At 44.9% G+C, this 19195-nt stretch overlaps 1 protein-coding gene across 1 annotated transcript in view; it reads left to right on the forward strand.

Annotated features, from left to right (window-relative positions):
• Positions 1 to 19195, forward strand: part of LOC147683491 (putative serine protease K12H4.7) — a 599324-nt gene that overhangs the window by 366018 nt on the left and 214111 nt on the right. The window contains exon 5 of the mRNA XM_086943904.1: positions 18349 to 18463. Coding sequence (XP_086800030.1) covers positions 18349 to 18463 — 115 coding nt within the window. The remainder of the gene's footprint in view (positions 1 to 18348; positions 18464 to 19195) is intronic.

Below are 19195 nucleotides of genomic sequence, written 5' to 3' on the forward strand. Positions count from 1 at the left end.
CCTCTTACCCTCACCCTCCCACACCCTCACACCCCCTCACTCACCCTCACACACCCCTCACCCTCACACCCCCTCTTACCCTCACCCTCACACACCCTGTGTGATGTCGCACGCCGTGATGTCGCTCGCCATGATGTCTACCTAGCCTGCGTATTGCGTACAGTTCATGTGAGCTATGCGCGTGCACAGAGCCAGCCACATCACACACCACCATTTGTCTGTGCCTCGGCATCAGACTTCAAAGGCTGCCGCTCCCGCCCCCCCGCGTGCACACCGCACACCACCATTTGTTTGAGCCTTGGCATCAGACTTCAAAGGAATGCGCTCCCGCTCCCCGCCACAGCAATGTCGAGAGCTTGGTTCTTTTTGCATCCATTTCGCTTGTTCAGCGTTCTCTGCACCTTCTCGCTTTCTGGACGAAAGTGAAAGCCTACAGTGCTTGTTTACAGTAGCCTTGCGCCTCAAAGGCTGTTGCTGTGTTGCCATCTCTCTAGGGACACTCAGCTTGAAAACACTTGACTTGCTAGCTGCAATGCTACATCCGCTATGCTTTGCCTCTCGACACGTTGATCCCTCACAGACTGTGCTGACTCTGCCCCTCCTGATTCTGAAACTGACCAACGCAGTCACGACGCAGTCTCTTCTCTCTGTCTTATGAATTCTGCCCTGTCACCATTTACTTCGGACCCTCACCCTCACACACCCTCACACCCTCTCACCCCCTCAAACCCTTACCCACCCTCACCCACCCCCACGCTCAAACCCTCACCCACCCTCACAACCCTCTCACCCTCACTCACCCTCACACCCCCTCACCCTCACACCCCCTCACCCTCACACCCCCTCACCCTCACACACCCCGACCACCCACCCTCACCCTCACACCCCCTCACACCCCCTCACGCACCCTCACACACCCTCACCCACCCTCACACACCCTCACCCACCCTCACACACCCTCACCCACCCTCACACACCCTCTCACCCTCACACACCCTCTCACCTCCTCACCCTCTCACCCTCTCACCCTCACACCTCCTCACCCTCACACCTCCTCACCCTCACACCTCCTCACCCTCACACCCCCTCACCCTCACACCCCCTCACCCTCACACCCCCTCACCCCCTCACCCTCACACCTCTTCACCCTCACACCCCCTCACCCTCACATCCCCTCACCCTCACATCCCCTCACCCCCTCACACCCTCACCCACCCTCACACCCTCACCCACCCTCTCTCCCTCACCCACCCTCACACACCCTCACCCTCACACACACCCTCACCCCCTCACCCTCACACACCCTCACCCGCGCACACCCCCACACATCCTCACCCACCCCCTCACCCTCCCTCACACATCCTCTCACCCTCACACACCCCCTCACCCTCACACCCCCCTCACCCTCACACCCCCTCACACCCCCTCACCCTCACACCCCCTCACCCTCACACCCCCTCACCCTTACACCCCCCACCCTCACACCCCCTCACCCTCACACCCCCACACCCCCACACCCCCACACCCCCACCCTCACACACCCCCACTCACCCTCTCACTCACACCCTCTCACCCTCACACACATCCTCACCCTCACACCCCCTCACCCTCCCACCCCCTCACCCTCCCACCCCCTCACCCTCCCACCCCCTCACCCTCACACCTCCTCACCCTCACACCTCCTCACCCTCACACCCCCTCACACCCCTCACCCTCACTCACCCTCACACACCCTCACACACCCTCACTCACCCTCACTCACCCTCACTCACCCTCACTCACCCTCACTCACCCTCACTCACCCTCACACACCCCCTCACACCCTCACCCCCCCTCTTACCCTCACACCCCCTCACACCCCCTCACTCACCCTCACACACCCCTCACCCACCCCTCACCCTCACACCCCCTCTTACCCTCACCCTCACACCCCCTCACACCCCCTCACACCCCCTCACTCACCCTCCCACCCACCCTCACACACCCTCACTCACCCTCACACACCCTCACTCACCCTCACACACCCTCACACCCCCTCACACATGCTCACCCTCACACACCCTCACCCCCGTCACCCTCGCCCTCCCTCACCCTCACCCCCTCACCCCCCTCACCTTCACAACCCCACCCTCACACCCCCTCACCCCCTCGCACCCCTCACACTCACACCCCACCCTCACACCCCCACACCCTCACACACCCACACCCTCACACACCCTCACCCTCACACACCCTCACCCTCACACAACCTCACCCTCACACTCCCTCACCCTCACACACCCTCACCCTCACACCGCCTCATACCCCCTCACCCACCCTCACCCTCACACTCACTCACCCTCACACACACTCACACCAGCATAGCATAACAAAACATGACATGCCAAAACACAACATAGCATAGCATAGCATAACAAAACATAGCATTGCATAGCAAAACATAGCATAACAAAACAGCATAGCATAACAAAACACAGCATAGCATAACAAATCAAAGCATAGGATAGCAAAACAAAACATAGCATAGCATACAGCATCACTCCGCATCACTACAGCATCACTCGGGGACACCACAACATCACTATGTGCTACCACAGCATCACTCGTTCGCCATCACATCACTCAGCGCCACCACATCACTCAGCGCCACCACAGCATCAATCTGTGCAACCATTCAACAACACATGGTTCAAATATGTTCTCTCAATGTTTCAAGCTTTTTATTACAAATGTAACAAAAAGATGTTAAAATTGCACTTCTGTTCTTGGATTTTCGTCACAATAAAATACACTGAACATAATTTTCACAAAAGTTATTTACAACACTTTAAGCTATTGGCATTATAAATTACAATAACTTTTATTTAAGTATTACTTATTGAAAAAAATAAAAGCCATTGTTTTTTTGTAATATCAATACATGTAAGTCACGTAAATACTACACATATTGCATTACAAATGCTATAGGTGTTACATTTGCGAAAGTTATAACTATTGGCATTGTAAATGACAAAGCTATTAATTTCGCTATTTTCAAAAACAAAACATAAATGAAAAATTTGTCATTTACAATACCAATAGCTCAAACTTTCCTAATGCGAGACCTATTGCATTGCAAATGCTTGTTTAGGACTAGCGCCCTGGGTCAAGGGACCATATTCCGGACCGGCCCTGCCGTCAGCTCACCGGTTGGCAGTAGCAGAATCACACAGTGCTTCTTCCTCTGCTGTTTGACATCGCCGGTGTGGGGGGAGTGTGCAGGCAGACTTTCAGACATGAGCCATAAGAAGCATAAAGCAACAATATTGTGCGCTATGGAAAAAACCTAATCGACTGTATCTTATTTTATTTGTGAGTTGTGATAGGAAACATCGAGCCCCAGAACGGAAACTTTTCCGCTTTACATATTTCTACCAAAATGAGAAAGGTCACCGCTTACCAAAATCCGTTGCAATTCAGGGTGCGAATAACTGCTACAATTACCCTCGTATATAACATTTATATTATGCAAAAGCTGTGAACAACGGAAAAAAACGTTTGCCGATATATCGTATTCACTAATTCCTCAATCTAATACGAAAGAAAAGGTTCTCATCGGTCACCTCCTATAAACGCTGCAATCGAACTGGGTTATAGATAAACACAACATGCCCCCTGGGAGCTGCCAACATGGCAGATGCGTTGAAGCCCCTTTCTGTAATTCTGTACTAGTATTGTGTTCGCTTTGAGTCTCTCCACCCAGGATTAAAACAGACTATTTTTCATTGTAACAATAGGTAGTGGGCAGTGGAAAGGGTCTGCTCCGAGCACATTTTCTAAAGCAATCGTTGATCAAAATAAGGTAAATTGTTGTAGCAAATATAGGGCCACTACATTCCCTAATAAAAGGCACTGCTGCTCATTAAGGGATGAGGTGAATGATGCGTACCCCTCAACCCAGCCAGAATTGGAGGCTGTTGACCTCCTAGAATCCCCCACCCCACCACATTCCAAACAAGCAAAATGCCTCCCATGGACTTCTGTGGATCACTCCCCCTGGACATCTTTCCCACCCTCCGAAAAATGTTCATCTCCATTGATTTCGTTGGACTCCCTCTCCATATGCCCTCAATCTTACCCTTCGAGACCAAAAACGTCGAGCTGTCCGGCATTGCCTGGAAGCACTGCAGCTTGTGATGATTGATTTCTAGTTTTCTGCATGTCAGAGGCATCCGATTGATGAAGCGGAACAATTACACCCGTAAATATCATAGGTGATGAATATTCATTAAGTGAAGATATTGCTTGCTTAGCTTCCTTCCCTCCTAATATAGGCAAGATTTGTAAGCATCAAGGCAATCTCAGTTTTATGGAGTTTTGGTGCTTACCTGTCAGACACTCGTCTTAGCTAATCTTTTTTTGACTGTAGGACATTGTATGGATAGCCTAAGATCTTTGTGTCTCTGCTCCAAAACCTTTAGAGACTTTACGAGAACAAGCTTCTGCATCTTGGTTGGTGCTTCCACCTTGTTTAATTTCAAATGAGTAACAAAGAAAACATTCCTTTAAATATAATCAAGGCACAAGACCTCATCAATGTGCTGAAACTCGAATTAATTGTTTTATACAAAGCAGCATAGGAACAGTAACCCAAAACACATCCACTCTCAAAAGGATCAATGTTCTGCAGCTCTGTCAGTCTGAACATTTCCCTACAACTCCCACTGATGCTTATCCTGCCTCCCTCCTTCAGTTCTCTGGTGTGTAACCCTGCTACACCCAATAACTGGATACCTCTTTTTTTCACTGGTTTTGTGGAACGCTGACACCTAGATCCCATGTCCATCACCGAGCTACAGGTATAAGACCTGTTTGAGAACAACTGTCCTTCGAGGTAGGTACTAGGCATTGGAGCTAAGGAAGCCTAACTCCTCTTAGGACATCTCAGTGATAGGGTAACCCCTGAACCCGAAACCATTCAGTACACTCTGGTTTTCTTTTACTGAACAATCTGTCACACATAATACAAAGTAAATAACCACTTGAGTCTTAAGTGCATGTACTGGAATAAAATGTATTTCTCATCATTCTATGCTAGGCCTTCCTCCTAGACTGCACCAAAAGTAGCTACTTTCCAATTAGACTTGTGGTTTTGCTGATTTGGGCTTCAATATCTTAGGATGCTTGAATAAGATAGGAATGGGCCTAAACACACTTTGTTAGATACACACACGTACAATAAATTAATCCTACATTGTATGTTTAGTCGCACTCCTTCGACTAGTAACTCTGTTGGTCACACCCACTTAGACTTACACTGGCATACTTTGCTGTCACTCATAAACCTCTTTCAGAGATGTTTATTGATCATTGTTCTATTAGCTTTCTCACTGCAGGATGAAAGAATGGGGTGAGGTGCACTTAAGTCCACGTAATAACTCTGTGTGTCCTCCCTTTGAGGCACAGGAAGAGGGGACATTACAAAACATTAATATCACAAATGTAAATCATGCCCCATGTATGGCTCCAGGTAGGAAACCCCTGTATCCTTTATACTGGCTACTTTGAAGTTCTTGGATACTTCTATGTCCCATTCGTCAGAAGGACCTAAGGAATATTTATAAAAATATACGGGATGACCTCACACACTCCCTGGGTATCATGCTTCATCATCGGTCATCCCATACTTGTCAAACAATCTTCTAATGGCGGGTGGACCTTCACTTTTGTCAAGTGTGCTTATAGGGAAAAAGAAAGTATCAAGGGATCCAAATAAGGCGTAAAAATCCACTCCTATGGACATTTACACTTTATTAGGAAAGTGGTGAGGGGAAGATTCCAACGAAGGAACAGGATGTATAAGATCTCATTAGATGTCTTGCATCTATTCAGGTCGACATGTTTCAGCCCTTTTTGTGGTCCTACAATATCCCATAGGTCCTTCTGACAAATGGGGTATTTGAGTAAACAAGAATAGGGTAGTAGCCCATATATAGGAAACAGGGGTTTCCTACCTGGAAGCCCTACAAGGGACATGTTTGCCATTTGTGCTATTGATGTTTACTAGGGAGAACGCAAACGGGTATGGCACAAAACCGGCCTCTACTTCTCTTCTTCGTTAGGGCTGTGTGTGTTTGAAGTTACAAAACATCCATTTCTTATCTCGTTTTGATGTAACATGTTACAATCTGGAAGATAAAGTGTTGCCTTGAATAAACCTAACTCCGTTAGGTACATTTTCCATAATCTCAAACTAGACCACAATTTAAGCACAACCCTTCTGACTAATATTTAACAGTAAGTAGGCTTGAAATGAGTCTCCTTTTTCAGGACCAGCTCAACATTTCACTATTTCCCTACTTCCTTTGTTTAGAACATCCATGACGGGCCTAGGCATATCTGCACCATCCAATGGCTTATGGGTAGAGCTGGTTGGTGAATGTTGTGTAGTACCCAAGGCATGAGATAACCATCTGCAGTTTAGTCTATCTTAAAATTTCCAATCGTTTCTGGAATATCTTCAGCATTACTCGCAGCTCTAGCTTTAACCTGTCCTCAGAGGTTGTCTGTATTTGTTGAAGCCTTTCATTGCTGTGTGATCGATTTCTCAATTTGGTGCAATTTTGTTCACATGGACATTTTAGCATATCTCCTACTTTCCCTCTGTTTTTTTTTTAGAGCAATGCTAGACTTTTATCAGCTGTGCTGATTAGTATCCAGGGCTAAAGTGAAATATTCTCCGTATTTTAATTAATTTAGTTTTCACTTTGTTTATTCTGTGAGGTTTTATCAATCACTCTCATCAATCCCATCCTTGTTTGTAGGCTGATTTAAGAATCCTTTTTCCTTTTTAACAGGTTACTTCGGGTGTAAGTATTTCCTCTTTTCCTACTTGAAAGTGATTTGAGTTAGCCCAATCCTTTAAATGCACCCAATAATTTGTTGTCACAATAGATCCTTTGTTAAGAAACTCGTAAATTACTGCTGTACCATTCTTGAGATAAAGGCCTGAACTGTTTCCATGAACGAATGAACTGATAACTAGTGTTTTTGTCAGGATAGTCCTCCAAACATGATTGTTCAAGCCAATCCCTGGCTTGAAGAGAATGTATGACTAATTGATCCAAAATGGTGGCTAGGTGGTTGTGAATGTTAATAAAGAATTTGTACTCTAGCGGACATCCTTGGACTGCAAACCTTCTGCCTCCATTTGGGCTGAAGTGAGTTTGAAGGATCTAGCTGTATCCCAGTTGCGCTTGTGTATTTGCAGGGTCAATCACGGTGTGACACTGAGTGATGAAGTTGATCCCTTGCGTCTCATGTTTACTGGAGCTAAACAGTGAAAGGTATTCAGAATCTTTCATTGATTGTCTGCTGGAGTTTAGCAGTCTTGAAGGAAGCAGCGCGGTCAGCTACCTGATAGTATGTCCACTGGCTCATGAAAAGCTGTCTCAGTGGAGGGGTTCCTAACGCAATGGTTGCGATCTCTCTTACCTGAGGGCTCCTTCTCCTCCTGCTTTGTGGTGGAGCAAGCCCGTCGAGCACTCCTAAGGAACCCCCACCCCCGTCATAGCCAAACTTGCACTATATGCATAGAGACACTATCCTTCAATTCGCCAAGGAGACAAACTAATATGACTCTCATAATTTCATGATTTTTCCCGACTATACCCGGCTTGTTCAGCAGCAGCGCCAGTCATTCGCTGTGGCCAAACGTAGACTCCGAGAACTGAACATTCAATATATGCTGCTATACCCGGCATGGATGCAAATAATCTGTAAAACAAAATCCCTATTCTTTGACACCCCAGAGGCAATCTTCACCTGGACCGATGAAACTGTTCACCTTAGGCCGCATACTCCGCCTCCACTGGAATTGTACTCCTCACAGGGCAACAGAAGAAACCGCCAGAAGAAATCCACCTCCAAAGGACGGCACAGGTCCAGGTCCAACTGGTGTTTTCAGACACAAGGTAAAGACTCATTACTGCAACAGGGAGCTGCCTGGTGTTAAGTCACAAGTTCCCGGTCCGGATATGTATAGACTTGTTTCACATGGTCCGCCCCTGGGAAAACCACCGGGCTTGGGGACCCCAACAGGTGTTAACTGCATGCCCTAAGAAACCATGGTTGAGGGTATTGGGATGTTGGGGAACCATTGGCGGGAGGCTCCCGGGATCCTCCGCGGGTCCCTAGGAACACCCCAGCCGCGACACATACTTCGTGTTGGCTGAGGTATTGGGGTGAGATGGGGGAGGGCATTATTTTCAGTTTTGCCGAGTTCAGTTCAGTTTAGGCACAGAGACACCATATACCCTACACACTCACTTCGCACTTGGGAACCCCATTGATACACGGATGGCTACAAATAAAACTAATACTACGCCTGGAGGGGTTAATATTATGCCATGGAATGTCCACAGGGCTCTAGATAAAATTAAACGGAGAGCCGTTCTAAAGCAGACTAAAAGACTAGATGTTGACCTACTCCTCATGCAAGAAACCCACATGATGAGAACTAAAGCACCATACCTAGCTCTTTATGGATACAGCTAGAATCTTTCATTCCGAGTTTGTCTGTGGGTCAAGGGGTACGGCTATCCTCATACATAACCTAATCTATATGGGACCCTAGACCATAGGGTCCCATATAGATTCTCCAAAAGTATGGTCCGACCTGGGCGGGTGGTATACTATTGTTGCAGGCACACTGCATTGGAAACCTTGACACTGGGAAGTTTCTATGCCCCCCGCCTCCTCTGGGGAAAACTCTTGTAGATCGGGTTGTACACTTACAGGAGGATCCCCGGGTGGCTTATCAGTAATGAGGGTGACTGGAATTACACTGTGGCACCCATTGACCGGTGGTGAGAGGCGGGACCGGGATACAGCACGGGGTAATCTAAGCTACACGGCCTGGCCTGTGCTCTGGAGTGGTTGGATGCATGGCATGCCTACCATCCAGCAGATCCAGGCTTCACCTACCTCTCGGTGGTGCACGGGTTGCTTTCAAGACTAGACTACCTATTCCTCCCACTTGTACACATCCATAGAGTCACAGTGGTCTCCATCCAGCCCAGGGGGTTGTCAGATCACTCCCCAGTAACAATAAGGTTATACATAGGATCCAGTAAATTTCCCTTTAGATGATGAATGTGGCCCTGGCACTTGCGAGACCCGGCCTATCAAACCACCCTCCGGCAAGTGATTGTAGACTACCTGGAGTAATCCAGAATATGCCCATGAGGTGACACATTAAGCAAGGTGCTACACCACCTCTGCCAAGCGGCGCTGTCGCCCATCTCCGTGCCTGCACTGTAAAAACACAGAAGGGATCTTCTGCACTACTCCTGACTAGTTTGCTCAGTCGTTCGCATCTTATTACTGGACGCTGTACATAAGACAATAAATTATATCCCAAGAACAAATTGGTGAATTCCTGAGAGATATACCACCAAAACCGCTGCCCAACCATATCCGTGAGCAACTCGAAGAGCCAATCCCAGTAGAAGAATTCAGCAATGCCCTGTTGGATTTGTGCCCCAGCCAGGCTCCAGGACACAATGAATTCCCTAACAAGATACGATTGCACATAGCCCTCTTAGGCCCACACCTCCTGCAGGCGCTCCATGAAGCCCTGGAACAGCGAATCCTCCCCCCGGACTCGCAGCACATGGAAATTGTGGTGTTCCTTAAGCTGGGGCGCCCACTTGAGGAACCTTCCTCATACGCCCTAGCTCCCTTCTGAATATTGAATCTAAACTCCTGGGCAAGGTCCTGACTGACCATCCAAGAGCTCGTCCATCTGATCTATGTGACATAATATCAGGTGAGTTCATAATGCCATTGCAAAGGCTCCAGAACTTGGCCGCCCTACAGCCCACTTATTAGCTGTTATTGATAAGGCATTTTACTGACTCAGTTGGGACTACTCATTTCTACTTCTACAAGCCCTCAATTTCGGTCCACAGTTTCATTTCCTTGTTCCTCTCCTCTTTACAGATCTCTCCGCCTCCGTACAGGTGGCAGGAGTGCACTCAAACTGATTTCCAATCCATTGGTGCACAACACAGGGGGTGCCCGCTTTCCCCACTGCTATTTGCTCTGGAGATCGTAAGTGAGGCGGGACCCCACGGTAAGGGGGATACGAATGGTGCGTGGAGTCATCCGATAGGATTGCATTATATGCAGAAAACATCTTGTTTATTCTAACAGACCCTGAGTTTTCCGGCCTGCGAATCTTGCAGATACTCCGTGTATTTGGAGAATCCACAGGACTCAGAACCAACCTGGGGAAGTCGGTGCTGTTCCCGGTCTGCGGAAACGAGCGGAGGTGCTCATGGACGACCCAACTAACCATTCTACATGAGCATTTCAATACCTTGGGGAATTCATTTCGCCATGTCTTATCGTCTCCTGGTCATGTAATATTCATCCATTGTAATTTTCAACTCCCAGATAAAGGTGTGGTTGCCTCTACCCCTATCCCTAAATGGGCATTCTGCCATTTTCAAAATTCAAAACTTCACTTATGCCATCCCACAATCGTGGTCCCGGCAAGTCAATGCAATTCCTATTGGGGGGAGGCGCCATCAGGGTGGCCCTGTGAACCTGCACACAGCCTACCTATTGTGGGGGATTGCAGCGGCTGACACATACTCTTACTACTCTGCCTCTCACTGACTCAACATTAATGAGTGGTGTTATAGTGCGCAGACAGATCAGGCATTTGTAGTTGAGAGATGAGTTCCCAGACTTTGTTGGACCTTCTCTACAGTCAGACAAACCTAGATCACCTACCTCCAGCATGTAAAGTGGTAATACAACTATGGCGATGCACGGTTAGAAGGATGGGTTGGGGAGGGAGACTGACATAGACGACCTGCTCTGGCATGGAACCTACCTCTGTTAGGTCGCCACACTACCAGGATTCCGTGCATGGGACCTTATTGGGATCTCAATACTGGGGGACATAATGCAGGGGACTGTGCAGAAGTTCTTTCAACAAGTACAAACAGAATACCAGCTCCACCACAGCCAATTTTATAGATATCTTCAGCTTAGGCATGCACGGACACCGCATATTCGATCCCTGGTGGATTTGCCAGAGTTTGACCCACTGTAAAGGTTGCTTGCTGATGGAAGATCTGGGTGCCCACCAAATCAGACCCGTTTACCAAACACTAATCAAACATAGCCAAACTACACTAGGCACATTATGCACAACATGGGAAGTGGACATCCCAGATTTCACAGATAACGACTGGACTGAGGCCCTGGCAAGCCCAGTGGCGCCGTTATTGCTACACGATACCTCCTAATCGATTTTAAGTTTGTGCATAGATGATACTACACAAGGACCGCCTCTGGCATAAGGGCGTTATTCCATCCCTCACTTGCCTCCTCAGATGGGGTGAGGAGGAGGGGATCTTTCTACATACAGTATGGAGCTGTAGGACACTTCAAGCCTTCTGGTGGAAGGTGGTGCAGCGTGTCTCCAAAAATTCTTCATAAACCATCGCCTTAACCCGTGGAACTAATTACTAAGTTATCACTACTGGGCCTATCATTCTTACCTTGCATTCATATACACATTTACTCTGCTCCGAGGATTCAGTAAGGATCCAAAAGAGGAGTCGCGGTGCTATAGCGGAGTGCCTGGTCTAAACTTTATACATTATTTACAACTGCAGTTTTATTTCTAATACCATGGTTTTCTAAAAGATGAATTTTAAAACACCCCACTATTCATTTATTCAAAGGATCTGCTAATAAAAGTTAACTAAGGGACAGCAAGACCTGCTTAATTCTCCATTTATTTAATTTTTATTTAGAGATTTAATCTCCTAGCATGATCTCTACGTTTTACTAAAATGAGAATAATTCAGTTATGCAATAAATCCTGAAAGAGAAGTTAAATTTCAATAACATTAATTTATTAGCATGGCAGCTTTGAAAAATAAGTCAGAGGCATATTACCCATTTATAAAGGCGAAGACATCAGCATAGAATGTACTAGTTCCAAACGAAAAACCTCTCTGTCTCTCTCAGGACTTTGCACCCATTCAAAAGTTAAAGTTCCGAAAAATTTCCTGCGCCATAGGAAAAAATGTGCAGACCGACAGCATCTCAGGGTGCAAAGATCAGGTCAAAAAGTGAGCTCCTTTCAATGTCCCAAATGTCCTCTTTTATACCCTTTTTTACTAACTTATCTATATAAATGTGTAACTCTTAAGTCCTAGAATGTCTGTGATTGGTCAATTTAGAGTCGGATGAGCATCACCTCATCGTGTTACATTTTAATTTTGTATGGAGTCATCCTCATGTCGTGGCAAACTGGGGGTGCCATTGTCCTAAGTTTTACTTCCTTCGAATTCTCCTTTAAATTGTTAGTTGCTGAACTTTTCCCACGAACCAACATGCTGACTTCACCAACTTGGTTTAGGCCCCTTTAAATGGCCACGCTGTCTTTGACCCATACTGCTCAGTCACAAGCAGCTCGCATCTCCGATCTGGCGCCTGCGCACTTCTATCGCCATCTTGGAATTTCAGTCAGCATCCATCTTTATTGGCTCACAAGGCCTCAATTTAGGAACTATTACAGAAACAAACACAAATAAATGTAAATTTTTGAAATAAAGCCTTTTCTGTTTACCTCCCCCTTTCTAATGATATCCCGGTTAGTATTTACCTAGCTTTAAGCAACATATATGCGTGGTTTGACTTATCAATCTTCATGATTTATGCCACAAGTAAACAGACAAAAGCACATTCATGCAATTCTCAATTAGATTATAACAAATGTGTACTCTTTATGACACAATATACGACAAATTAGTAAATTATACTTTGCAAATCCATGCAAATTAGTATCCCACGTGTATTTGTGTGTGTGCATTCTATTCTATGTTGATTAATTTCAAAACCACACATTTAGTACTCATTACTGTTATGGAAAGTTAATCTTACAAGGGGTATACAAAAATGTTTGTTTCCCATAGCTCCACCAAAAGTGACCTTCTGACTAGAATGTCTTATCCTGGCAATTTTCTCTGGAGCCCCAACTGTTCCCACTACACAGCACAGATGGGACTGGGGGAAACCGACATAAGCAACACCTTTTATTCCTTGGACTCACATTGGCCAAGCGGGACATAGCCCAACACTGGAAGGGGACTTCTCCGCCATCAGTGGGTGGTTGGAAACGGGCCATGGACAGGTACATGTGGATGGAAATAGCGGTGTTCAAGGCGCGGGGCTTCCCACAGAAACATAATAAGATCTGGTCTCGCTGGACAGAATACAGAGGTATAGGCCTGCCCCCTGCACAATCCCTAGTATCTTCCATCGAGCAGCAAACACAGTCATGGACTTTCTCATGATTTACAGATCCGACCATCCGAATGAACTTGACAAGTATTCTTCACGGGGTGGGGTGAGGTGCATTGCCTGTGCCAGAGTTGTTTTAGTAGTTTTCCTTAATGCTTTTGCTAATGTTTTGAAATACTGGTAGCATTCTGTAATACTTTCTAACTGGATGCATGTAATGGGCCCCGCTGGCCATGATGTACCACCAAAAATATCAAAATCTGTTTTTATAAATACATTTAAAAAATGGAAATCTGGAGTCTTGCAATTAAACTCTTCTTTAGCTAAGTGTGTAGAAAAGGCATAGTCTGCATAATGAGTATCGATCACATTTGTAAGGCAAATCCACTTCTTTTATGCATGTTTAATTGAGTATTCGATTTAATTTGATAAGACCAATGGTTTTGCCAATATAGGATGTCTCTAATGGGCAAGTTCTTGCCATCTTTGGGACAAAGGCTAATAACCTGTATCGGGTAGTATACCAGGTATATAAATCTTGTGAAATATAATCTTTTTTAGTTGTTATTTACCCTTCCTACCTCAACGGTTCAGCCACAGATTTGGTTGTAATTAAACCAAGACCAGCAATCAAGGACCCGAACAGCACTGACCATTACGATATAAACCAGACACGTTTTGGGCCCTGAGACTTCTTTAAAGCATCTGGATTGGGAAGAGGTAACCTGGAAAAGGATCTTTGGATCAAACCATTGGATTACATTTTTGAGATAGAGCTCTTTAGGAATTGGATTTGTATGGTGTATGTGTTAAACTCACCCCTCCAGCTTTCCTTCAAGATTAAGACTTTATGTACAAGAGTGCAGTCTCTGTTTTATGAAGCCAGTGTGACTGACATTTTAAAGCAGAAATATTTGAAAATCGGTGCTGTGATTTGTGTTGAGGGGATTCCTCCCATGGGAGACTCTTTTAATCTTTTACTGTTGGCCTTTTTTAGGCCATCTTCAACTCTGTATGACTTTTTTTCTAGGTGTAATTTTATGATGGTATATGGACTTAATCTGAAGCCTTATTTTGGAGCTCAAAATATTGAAATCTGCTGAGAAGCTTTTACCTTGTGTTTTAGTGGAGTTGATATTCAGCTAATTTGTTACGTGTTGTATAATCCAGGGGTAACACAATGTTGGCATTTTACCCTTTTTGGTCCCAATTTTGATAACAAAGCTATCAAACTGGCTATTACTAACTACCTACATAGTGTGCCTAGGGCCCGCTCTTTTAACCATTAACTTGCTTCGACTACCCTCTTAAAGCTGTTGGCTTAAGACTTTGCCAATCATGTCTTGACTCAACCTTGTTGCTTACCATTTTCTCACTTCATGGTGTTGACTATTTGGCTATATCCTTCCGCCTTTATCTGAGTTCCAACATTGAACTGTATGAGCGATTATATAACTACAAACCTCTGTCTTCTCTTGCTGACTTCCTCCAGTGTGCATTTCTCTAATGTGCTATCACCAGTACTTAATTTGAGCCAGTGGTTTCCGATGCTCTGCACCAGCACTTAATTGTCAACAAGGGCGCTTGTGACAATCTGCAACAAGGTGGCGCGCTGACTGGCTTATCTAGAGATGATCACAACAACATTTAATTGTTAATTCCCTTTACATTAAATGACTATTACCTGCCAACCAATCCATTTTTATAGCTTTGGGGGCCTGAAATAGTCCTAAATATCACACTTGTACGAGTGTGAGGGTTAGTACTTGTGTTGTTAGTATCATTGGCAGCACTGGCAGTGGCAATGTGTGGTGCAAGCTGCAGTGGCCTCCTGACAAGAGCTATGGCACTTTTTTTTTTAACAACTTAAGCACTGGCTACCACTGTATGCGTTGGCACATCAAACCCAGACCTGTTTGTTTTCTCAGAGTTTGTTTTAATAATGTGATTGTTTTTTTGGAAATTGATTTTTACATATTGTAACTTATGTTGAGGAGATCTGAAGGAGATTTCACTAGATTCAGAGTCAAAGAACCTCTCCTCCTTTCTTTCCTTCTTTCCAAACTTTTCATTTTCTTTCTTTCTCTTTCCTTCATTCTTTCCTTCTGTCCATCTTTCTTTCTTTCTGTATTTCTTACTTTCCTTCTATCTTTCTATCTTTCCTAGCTTCTATCTTAACTGCTTTCTTTCGTGATTTCTTTTATTTTTGATTTCCTGCTTTCCTTCTGTATTTCATAACTTTTATTCTTTCTTTCCTTTTTTCTTTCCATCTTGTTTTCCTTCTTTCTTTTATTTTTTTGTTTTCTTTCCTTCTTTCTCTCCATCTTTTTCAGTCTTTCTTTCCTATTGTCCTTTGTGCCTTCTTTCTTTTCCTCTTCTTATCTTTCATTCTTTTTCTTTCTACCATTATTGCTTTTAGCTTTTCTTTCCTTTCTTTCTCGCTCTTTTTTTTGCTTCTTTCTTTGCCATTTTCCATCTTTCTTTTTCTCTTGCTCTCTCTCTTTTAAGTTGGCATTAGCCAAGACATTTTGATTTTACAAACATTTTGTGTATGACAGTTACGTATAGGGGTTTTAAGCCACACTTTATCCATTTGTCTGTGGTTGTATCATTCTCATTGTTCTCCAATCCACTCAAGCATGCAGCAAGGGGCTATCTGTAGGCTCACTTTAACCATTGGCTTACTTCACCATGAGTTAAGGCATGCGACCTTTTCACAAAGAACACATCAAAATAAAGAAGTTCCCTTGAGTACCAGGGAGTATGATGGTAATATGTGTTTTTTGAGACCCCCATAAATATTTTTGCAAAAAGCATGACAATACAAGAACTCCCAAAAGGGTGGCGTACAACACCAGGCCTATTGGCTTTGCCAGTGCTCATTTTAGGTGCAGTGGGGATTGATCTGTTTTTGTTGCGGATGTTCGTATCTGATGTTGCTTTCTTCTGCAAGTGCATTAATAATTTCAACAGTAATATTACATTGATACAAAGCATGCTTCGGCAGGACGAAGTACTTTAGTGTTCTATCATGTCTTGTCTCCTGTCAGTACCATTTGGAATAAGTGGTGGTGGAGAATGTTTGTTTCAAAGTCCTCTGCCAGGGACTTATGTCATTTCACTTAGAGAAGAACAGCGCTTGGTTCATCTTCGGCTCCTGGTGAAATGTGTAATTAAAAGAGGGTAGGAGCACACTGCCTCACATCCCATCACTCAGCATGGCCCAATGTATCATGGCAAATACAGTCATGATGACACATACTTCAGTAACAATCTTTTGGTTTTTCACCCTTGTTAGTTCAACCAGAGCTATGTATCTCTCAACACATGTTTCAGGACAGATGTCCTTCAGTAGAGAGCAACACATTGTTTAAGTGGTGCTGAAGATGCTGCCCAAAGTCTTCTCAGGTCTCTGCACTACTCACTGGGCACAGATGCATCAAACGGAGCTAGTTGGCTCATTGGGGGGTTTGGGAGGCAGCTGACCACCGGGAAGTCTTTCACCCAGGCAGAGTGGAAGGGAGGTGCAATCCTAGAACTGCCATTTTGTAATTATGGCCTGAATCATTTATAAGGGTTCAATTTGGGCTTCCTGTCCCATTTTAGGTTTAGGTGGGCTGGTGGCAGAGGCACAACTAGAGCCACATTTCGGGGGGGGGGGGGAAACTTTAAGCAATAGGCAAAGTGGAGCTGCAGGGGCTCTTGGAAGGGGTGAAACAACATCAAAGCCTCATTAACATGTACATGGTCCTTTAAAGAACTGTGAAGTGCTCGGGTGCGGCTGTGTGTGTGCCCGGGAGCCATCTGAGCCCGGGCTGCCACATACGACGGGGGGGGGGGGGGCGAGGGGCTGAAGCCCTTTGATTCCTATGGATGTTGCGTGCCTGGCTGGTGGTAGGGAGTAATTTTGGTGAATTGTTGTCCCACCTGCCCTTCCCTTTAGCTAGTGTTTCCCGGGGTGCCAGTTAGATGTTACTTTTATGGGAGCTCTGTTGTTGAGACAGTTAGGCAAAGGGACAGTTGTGTACATTGTCACTTGGAACTGGTGCTTTTCGGGGACAGTTTGCCAGGAGTTGGCAGAAATGTGGTTAGCATTGCCAGTTAGTTAACCATGTGCAAGGGGAGTGTAGGCAAGTAGTTGAAGGTTCAGTTTAGGACATTTGGTTACTTACAGGTTCAGTCATAGGATGTAGGGGGAATAGGAAATTGGAAGTGTTGAAATGTACTACATTTAAATAAGTTGGCTATGCAGTGGATATGTTGGGGGACCGTGGGGATGGGGCTAGGGATACGTTCACTTGCAGTTTATTGAGGTTTTAGTTTTATAAGGAGGTTCGCCAGGAAATTTATGTCATCGTCACCTGTTTCAACAAAGCACTATTTTTCACACAATAAGTGGTCAGTTTTATGTGCTATACCCCTCTCTCCCAATAGCTCAAGGGAGCCTTCTCAAACAAAAAGCACTCCCAAAACAATGTGTTGCTCCCTACTGAAGGACAACTACCCTGAAACGCGTGTCTAGATATACACAGCCAGCTTCTTGAGTTTGCAATCCTAAGCTTAATATTTATTATACTGCTGTACGTACGATAGGACAGCGTTCACAGTTGGTACACATATTAACCCATTGTGATAAAATATGTACAGCTTGTAATTTAATATTAATTTTCCAAGCCTGTTGGTACCAGAAGGTGACATTAAAATTCTGCTTCTGTTCCTGAACTCTTGCTGCACTTTGTAAGGCCATACCTCGCTGGTCGAAATATTCTTGAATTTTTAGTTGACTATTAGTTGCATCTGTTTGCAAATTTTTTTAATTTAGTTTAAGCTTACAAATGTTATAAATTATTGGATTTAAAGGACGTATGGTACAGTTTTTAGGATTTTGGGAAGTAAACTAAAAAGTGAAAAAAAATATGTTTTTTTAATGAAAAAGAATTTGTTGTGGAAGTACCTATTTTACTAATGTATTCCCTAAAGCTGAAAACAACCTTGTTTGACTGTCTCAAACAGAACTGAATGTGTTTTGTTCTTTTCTAGTTTATGTGAGATGCTTCAGATTGAATCGGAAGCGGATTCTGCCTATTTGCTTGAGACGCTGGCTGGCCCCTTCATGGATGTCGTGCAGTACAATAAAGACAACCGTGCTTTTGAAGTAAGTGGAGGCCATTTAATTAAACGTCATTGTTTTTGTGTAGGTGTTTGCGGGTGGACTTTAAAAGTAGACACATTGAGTTCTTTTATAGAAGATGATCAGTTTGATTTGTTCTTTTTCCTTTTGTTTCTGTGCCATGACAAGACTGGCATTCTCTTTTTGTTATTTGTGTTTTCTCTCACAAGTGATGATTACCAGTCTGGTGTTTTCGCTCCTGTTAAGACTTTTTAGGCTATTTCCCTGTGCTGATACAGCCCGCCCTTGTTCTGCTGGAATTAGGGGGTCCTTCGCTGGAACATAACATCTGCCCGTGTGGCCCTGGGTCGGTCCCCACTTTCCAGGCGTCCTCCAGCCTTTCAGGGGGGCCCTTTTCAGCCCACGGCTAATGAAGATCTGTGAGGTATAGGAGACTAAAGTCCTTCAACACGTTTTGTAAGCGGACCCCATTGCTCTGCGTTACTCCACTGTTTCTATGGTTAGATGACTCTTTGTATTCACTGGGCATGACCTCCATTTTGAGAAACTGTCTCTTTTCTGGTGTTGCTAGTCTTGGGCCCGATCACCACAGGGCCGCTCGTCCTGTTTTACATGCATGGGATTATAAAGTGTTTGCAAAGAAAGAGTAATTGCTCGTACGGTTTGCATCAGTTTAAACCTGGTGCAGATTATGGGAGCTAATAGCACACATGTTATTTGCGGACCTGAGAATGTAAAATATGTTCTATTAGCGTG

This window comes from Lissotriton vulgaris, chromosome 11, assembly GCF_964263255.1.
Source record: "Lissotriton vulgaris chromosome 11, aLisVul1.2, whole genome shotgun sequence".
In the NCBI taxonomy this organism is placed as follows: domain Eukaryota; kingdom Metazoa; phylum Chordata; class Amphibia; order Caudata; family Salamandridae; genus Lissotriton; species Lissotriton vulgaris.